This window comes from Barbatula barbatula, assembly GCF_947034865.1.
Source record: "Barbatula barbatula genome assembly, chromosome: 14".
In the NCBI taxonomy this organism is placed as follows: Eukaryota; Metazoa; Chordata; class Actinopteri; order Cypriniformes; family Nemacheilidae; genus Barbatula; species Barbatula barbatula.
The window spans coordinates 86,601-94,618 of NC_136777.1; the positions used below are offsets into that span (position 1 = coordinate 86,601).

An 8,018-nucleotide genomic window follows, 5' to 3' on the forward strand; every position below is an offset into this window, starting at 1 on the left:
GCAGATCCGAATGCGTTGTCCGTCCCGAGGACCTCCCGCTCGTTTCGTCTGCCCCACAGAGACCCGGGTGCACTGCTCACCCCAGAGTCCTCACCCGTCGCAGAAAGACACTTCCAATACAGCGAGACGGAACGGGACGAGATCAGCGTACTGGCCCGTCAGATATGCTCTCTGGCCAGCAGCTTTGATGCATACAGCACACAAATCTCACGTGTGAACGACGCCACCTGCTGGCTGGACACACCCGAAATGCTTCTGGACGAAAGAGTCATCGAAGGCATTCTGCACGATCTGGACGTGGTGAAAGAAAATCATGTCCAGAGTCTTCGCGTACGGACACCTCAGACGGTCAACACACACAACTGCTGTGAAATCAATTCTGAGTTGAATCAACTCAATCATTGTCTGTATGGAGACTGTATCAGAGAAGGTGAATAAGTGCCTTTTTTTTCTTCTATCATCATATGAGAAAACAGCTCACAAACATCATAAACTCATTCACTTTCATTTTCTTTTCCAGATTTGCTCACTGAAGAGTCCATGTACTGAAATCAGTCCATGACATGTACAGTTATATCTGCAGTATGGCATATTGCCACGACAGCCAGCGACTTGATTCAGTGGAGAAAATCTTTGTCTTGGGTTAGGAATCATTTATTTTTTCTGGTGCATGTGTTAAAGAAAAAGTTCATCCAAGTGGAAATTCTGTCATCGTTACTGATTACGTTTCTAATACACATTTCTTTGTTCTGTTGAACACAAAAGAAGATATTTTGAAGAATGTAGAAAACAAACAGTTCTATTGCGAGTCAATGGGGTCAAAGATCTGTTTGGTATTCTTCTGAATTATTCTGGTATTCTGTGTTCATCAGAACAAAGACATTTATTCAGATATGGAGGGTTAGGATTTTTATTATTGGGTGAACTGTCCTTTAAGGTGTCCATCATTTCAAAATCTGTTTAAAAACCTCTCATCAACACTGTACACGGTGAAATAACACAAACTACCTCATCACTTAATGGATATGATATTATTTTACAGTTTTTCTGTAGTTTGTAAATTATTTGTAGATTATTTTGACTTTTGAATGTAGGTTTTCCTCCGGTGTCATAAAGCTGTACACCCCTGTCTTGGCTCTTTACGTGTCTTGGCTCTTTACGTTTTTCAATGTCAGAGTTATAATGTTAAAGTAAACATGTAAAGTTTATTTATTTTTTGTAATTTGTTTTGATTTTGTAATGTCAGTAAAGTTGTTAAGAGAACTAGAGTGCTGTGTCCTGTTATGTCTGAGAACTAACTACTCACTTCTGAACCTTCATCTGTAAAGCAGCTGTGATATAGAGTTACAGGGTACAGATGTAAAGAGAATTCAATGGTATTTCAAACATCATTGAGCTCATTTCAGTGTTCTGTGTTCATAAGTTATTTCATCTGTAATGTCTCCTAGATAAGAGAGACTTCACAGTGTTATTGTGCATTTTTAACAAACTTATTAGGGATGTGATTTTTATTCCAACGTTAAATAAAACATCAAATATGATTTGTCTGAAACGAGTGAGATTTTCATAATGACAGGGGCCGGTTGCATTAACAAGTAACTCATTTCATGTTTTTCTTCAAAACTCGTTATAACTTCTTTAAGTCAGTTACAAAAAAGGTAATTTGATCTAATTGAAATATGAAAACTAAGACTGATTAGTCCTAAGTAATTGCTAGTCTGTGAGCAGGGCCGGATTAACCATATGGGCAATTGCCCAGGGGCCCACGACCTCTAAAGGGCCCCGCGGGCGATAACAACACAACGCAAAAAATGCAAACATGGAGTAGCTAAGTGGGAGCGCTAATCGAAAATGTAAAATATTTACCGAAAATAGGCTATTTATTTACGCTAGTAAACGTTAGCATTAGCAACTAGTCTACTAAGGCACCACCCGTCAACGAGGACAGCTCAGCTAGCCAGAACATGTCTTCACTTCCGGCGCTAGCTAATGTTCACAGCCCCGAGAGCAAAGAGCCCCCAGCAGCATCTTCAACCTACGACCCGGATTCTGCTGCGAGTGCGATCATTGAGGGAAGCGGTGATGGGTTTCGAGTCTAACCGCCATCTGAACCGCTCGTCGAGTCTGCGAACAGCCCCTGTTTCACATTCAAAGTCCTGAAAAATGCTCGTGAGAGATGTGTTTTCCAAATGAAATCAAGCATTTAAAGCTTAAATATGCTCTTCCCCATTATTTAGGATTCAAATTGTGTATTTTGTCAGATTATTTAGCATTTATTGTTGTCTTGTCTAATTGAGATAAATTGACAGATTTCCAAATGTTTATGTTGCACTAAAATGTTTAACCCTTGCCTGTCTTGTTGAACTGTGATGTGACAGGTTGTTTTCTGTTTTAAAACAAGTTCAAAAGAGTTTAGGAGCAGATGATACTGCATTTGATACATTTTTTCCTTGTGGTGGCTCCATGAAAAATGCTGTAAATTGTTTTGTTTATTGTTGTTGCGAGAAAACAGCAGATTTCAAAATGTTTATATTGCACTATAACTTGATAGTCCTATTGAATACTGAGGTGACAGGGTGATTTCTGTTTAAAAATGAGCTGAGGACCAAAACTTGATTCTAGGAGATGGATTTTTGTTTGTGTCTTGTCTGTGAACTTCCTCTGTGATTGCTCTATCAATTCTATGCATTTGTGTTCGGAGTAGGTGTTGTTAAATAAATATTGGATGCTTTGAAAGTTTATTTCTTTTTGCCAGATTATACTGATGCCGATGTGTTTTGTTTTCATAACATAATGACTGAGTGGTCTTGACAAGAGAACATAGTGGTGCATTTTGTAGTTCTATGAGCATTTTCACATCTGTACATCAAAATGCACTTGATGGCAGTTAGTTATTGAAATACTGAGTATATTGACTGTATTACTGTAATTTATTTTGTATTTTGCCAGATTATGGTGATGATGGGGCCCTTGAATATTGTTGCCCAGGGTACAGTGAAGAGTTAACCTGGCCCTTTCTGTGAGAATAGTTGTTCTTCCCTTAGCGGCTGTGTGTATGGAACTGGCCCCGCAGGTGGCGCCATCGAACCAACTTCATGCACTTTTACCGAATGAACAGGACTTGAGGTGTTTTCAGCTTTGCGTTTAGAAGCGGTCATGTAGATGTAGATGTAGATGTAGATGTGGGGTTCAGGGAGTTTGTTTTGTGTCGTGCACACAATTACAGTAAAGTGAATGTTTCTACACCTCTTCTACACACAGAGTTTATATAGACAGATGGCAATGGACATCACAACACACCTTATCTGGATCAAATGTATCATGAAAACAAAGCATAAATGAAGACTTCTCACCTGAGAAGAAATAAACCAAACACTGCTTTGTCGCCTTCATTTTTATAACAAATGGATTACACCCTTTACTATGTCGGTCATATATGTCGAACTTGTTAAGGCCTTTTTTTCAGAACAACTCGCCTGTAATCAAAAACACTTATCAGAAAATAACTGACAAAGCAGAACAATGGCAGCAGGAATCCTGGAAAAGACTGTAGGAACAATAATAACTTCGCTCGACACGCCGCCGGAAATGACGTCTCCGTTTGAACCTGTCGTTGGTTTGTCGCAGACGGGGTGATCTCCTTATAATAAAACTGTTATAATAACGTCTATAATAAAATAACTGTTCTCTACTCTACAGATATGAGTTCGTTATGAAACTGACGTGTTGACGTCAGAGACTGCGCGGCGTTGACGCAGAGATGAAGGTACGACGCGTAACTCTTGTGTGCGGGTTTCCTCGTATTCAAGGTTAATGAGATGTTCCCTTTCGAGAGCGGTCACTTCGACATTGCGGAGACCGCATATGAAACTCCTCCTCTTTTTCACTTTTCCTGAAGTCCTATAGGATAACGCCAGTAAAAAAACTGGCCAATTGTCGCAAGACATGCACAGTATGCAAATACTGACGAATCTAGACAGTATAAATACAGTGCATGTGACGACAATCCTCAGAATCTTCTTTTTCACGCTGCCATTGTTGAAGACGCAACTAGAACTTCTTTCACCGCATCCGATGGCTTCATTCTGTCGTCTTTGCGCGGGCACCATTGGCCCGCAGGATACTCACAAGCACTGTATTGCCTGCCTGGGCCTCACTCACGCGGAGGATGCATTCTGCGAGTCTGATTGCGCGCACTGTGCGGACCTGCCGGCGCGTGTCTGAAGGACTCGCAGGAACATCGCTTGTGGACTCATAGGGTCGAGGCTCACCGCCGCTGGTGAGTCCACCTATTCCACGAGGTGGCGGCGACGACCCGGCTCCGGGCCCCCGTCCTCTGCCGTCACCTCATTCCCCAGTCCTCTACGTGGACGAGAGCCTTCGGCGTCGAGGAGGGTAATGACTCCATGTCCATCTCGGACAAGGACTGGGCAGGATCGGAGCGGGATCGTCCCGATCCAGAGAGCCCCCCGGACCTCCACGAGGAGTTCGTAAGGGTTCTCGAGAAGGCCGTAAGCGAGCTCGACATTGCCTGGGATTCACCTGAAGAGCCGGCAAAAAGTAGGTTTCGACTCCTGGTACTTTCAGGCGAGCCGCCGCCAGACCACGTCAAAGAGGAGTGCGCCGTTTTTCCCAGACGTCCACGAGCACGTAGTGAAATCCTGGTTTGCACCTCGGTCGGCGCGCGTTCACGCTGCTACGCCGGCCATTTGCTCGCCCACGTGGTCGGGGCTGAAGCCCACGGTTACGTGCGCATGCCACCCGTCGAGGAGACCCTCGCTGCTCATCTGTGCCCTTCCACCACCTCGTTGGGCTCGGACCCAGGCCTGCCCTCGAAACCGTGCAGGTTTACCGCCCATCTTGCCGGTAAAGCCTACGCGGCCGCAGGCGAGGCCTGTGCTTTGCACTCGATGGCGGTGCTGCAGGTGTTCCAGGCTAAGATCCTTTCGTCGCTGGATAGCAGCAGCCTGGAGGCGGACGCCACGAAGGATCTGAGGGCGGCGACCGACTTCGCTCTGATGGCTACAAAGCGCACCGCACAAGCTATCGGCAGGTCTATGGGGTCCATGGTCGTCCTCAACCGTCATCTGTGGCTTACGTTGGTGGATCTAAAGGACGCTGATCGTAAGTCCCTTCTGAACGCACCGATCACTCCCTCCGGCCTCTTTGGTGACGTCGTGGAGTCGGTAGTAGAGCGTTTTGGTGAGGCGCAAAAGCGCGCCAAGGCCATGAGTAACGTGCTGCCTCGAGAGGTCCGCGCCACGACGGCGGAGCGATTTCGGCTGCCAAGCCGCCGTCCTGACGGACCTGGGAAGAGGAGGAGAGAATCCGTAAACGTGCCGGCGGCCCCCAAACGCCGCTGTTTGCAACAGTTTTCCCCCGCGATTGCGGGCGATTATTGCAATGTTGTAAGTGTTGTTTGTGTGAATGCAATAAAAACACATACCTGTTCACAAGAGGACCTCTTTCCCCCACACAATGCCCCTGCCACGGTGCAGCGCGACGCCGCAGTTAGTCACAACTATAACCAGCTTTCCCTCGTCCACGGACGCTCCCGTGGACGAGAGGCCGCTGGATTCTCATGCGCGAGCTATTTTCCCGCCAGTGCATTTAGCCCCGCTGGAACAGCGCGCTCCCCTAAACGGTCCGCTGACGGTAACCCCCGATCAGATACGGCCATTATGTCTGTTTCTGGAAGAGTGGAAAGCCATTCCAGGCATCTCTCTTTGGCTACTAAACGTGATAGAACACGGGTACGCCCTGCAGTTCAGGCGCAGACCTCCCCGCTTCAGCGGTGTGGTCCCGTCGCTTACGTCAGCGCAAAACGCGCCTGTGTTGAGGCAGGAAATCTGCAGCCTGCTCGCGAAAGGAGCGATCGAGCGTGTCCCTCCGAACGAGCGGGAAAGCGGGTTTTAAACCCGGTATTTTGTAGTGCCCAAAAGAGATGGTGGTCTGCGTCCGATTCTGGACTTGAGACCCGTGATTGTACTATCGTTCCATATGCGGTCTCCGCAATGTCGAAGTGACCGCTCTCGAAAGGGAACGTCTCCGGTTACTTTCGCAACCTCGGTTCCCTGAGAAGCGGGAACGAGACATTGCGTAGATCGCCGTGTTCGCCGCTCATCACCGGGCGGGCGTTCTCTCGTAGATTCTGAGGATTGTCGTCACATGCACTGTATTTATACTGTCTAGATTCGTCAGTATTTGCATACTGTGCATGTCTTGCGACAATTGGCCAGTTTTTTTACTGGCGTTATCCTATAGGACTTCAGGAAAAGTGAAAAAGAGGAGGAGTTTCATATGCGGTCTCCGCAATGTCGAAGTGACCGCTTCTCAGGGAACCGAGGTTACGAAAGTAACCGGAGACGTTTTTTGCAAGTGGGGACTGCAAGTTGAAGGATGTACTGTTACTCCAACAAATACAGTAAAAGATGTAGGCGTTATATTAGACAGCAACCTGTCATTTCAAAATCACATCTCAACTGTCACAAAAACAGCCTTTTTCCACCTAAGAAATTTATGTGTTGCTGACGCAGAGAAGCTTATTCATCTGTTGTGGGTCTGTTGTGGCCTGGGGGTTAGAGCGTTGGGCTTGTGATCAGAAGGTTGCAGGTTCTAATCTCAGTGTCAGCAGGTCATGACTGAAGGGCCCTTGAGCAAGACACCTTACCCCTGATTGCTCTGCAGTAATGTGACACTGTATAAAAACTACTTGTAAGTCGCTTTGGATAAAAGCGTCTGCCAAATGAATAAATGTAAATGTAAAAGAAGTGTAAGTCTGATCTATTCTGCTGGTTCACGGTTGTTGTGTTTTAGTGCAATGATCACATACAAAACATTTTGCTGGACAGTGTAAAGTTCATTATTGTATCTAATTTGAAGAAAACTGAAATGGTTTTCTCTCTGAGAATATCTGAAATGATGATAAAGTGCCCCAATCATCACAGTCAGATGATCTTTATAATCAGATCAGCTGTGTTTTTGCAGTATGGGATCATGAAAACAGAATGGTTTTCTTTCTATAATGATCTTTAAAATGTTTTTAAAAAACGTTTAATTGTCACCCGTTGAATTCCGGCTCAGTGACTATAATAATGTAATATATCCATCTCAATTATTCACAAATAATTTGTGTGTTCACTCCATTCATTTTATCATTCAGTATTTCATCTAAAAAAATCACGAAAATATCTTATGAAAAGTATAAACCTTGAAAATAGGCAGTTAGAAAATACACCTTCTGGAACAGGAGCTTGAACAATGTAAATATGAGTAAACGAATACATATTAAAACATTTGTGAGATCAGTATAGCCCCCCACATTAAATCATTGCTAAAATATGCACGTTAACGAAGGGTTAAAATGGAACAAGTCCTTTTTTATTAGTCTGATCATTCATCCAGAAATAAATCTTCATCGTTTTCATACTTTTATTATTGTTTTTAAGAATTGTGTCTCTGACATTGCATGAGTTGGCATATGACAACATGACCTTTCCGGTGAGTCATAAGAAGGTATTTTCACGCTTTAATGAGCGTTTGCATATGATCTGTAGTATATGACTGGGGTTTCTATTCCTGTGCCAAAGCTGATAATACACTACATGCATCAGTGAACTAATAATGTCAAGCTTTATTATATATCATTATATCATTTACTTGCCAGGCATTCTTGATGTTTTTAACTCAGAACGTGTTTACCTCATGTTTATACAAAGAAAGTGTTAAAATAATGAACAATCTAAATTGGACTGCTTTTCCATGAAGCAACTGTGAAAATCTGCTGATGTATTGAATGTACGGATGTAAAATGGGTTTCATGTTAATTGGGTTCTGTTCTTAGAACAGAAAGTTTCAAAGGAAGGATTTTGTGTAAGATACATGCAGTTATTGAGTCTAAATAATAACGATTGTTCCATGTTGTCCTTTTATGTATAGTGACTGGATTCTGTAATGTTTCCCACAAAACAAATCCGATGTTTTCTCTGCAGCATTATAAATCAGATTCAATGTCTCTT

The 8,018-nt window shown here is 44.0% G+C and overlaps 1 protein-coding gene across 1 annotated transcript in view; it reads left to right on the top strand.

Moving 5' to 3' along the window:
* npas4l (neuronal PAS domain protein 4 like) overlaps positions 1 to 1,540 on the top strand; it is a gene marked incomplete at its 5' end in the record, with an annotated part of 6,890 nt that extends 5,350 nt beyond the window's left edge. Inside the window, 2 exons of the mRNA XM_079473406.1 lie at positions 5 to 430; positions 521 to 1,540. Coding sequence (XP_079329532.1) covers positions 5 to 430; positions 521 to 549 — 455 coding nt within the window. The 3' untranslated portion in view covers positions 550 to 1,540. The remainder of the gene's footprint in view (positions 1 to 4; positions 431 to 520) is intronic.
* Positions 1,541 to 8,018: the final 6,478 nt, after the last annotated feature.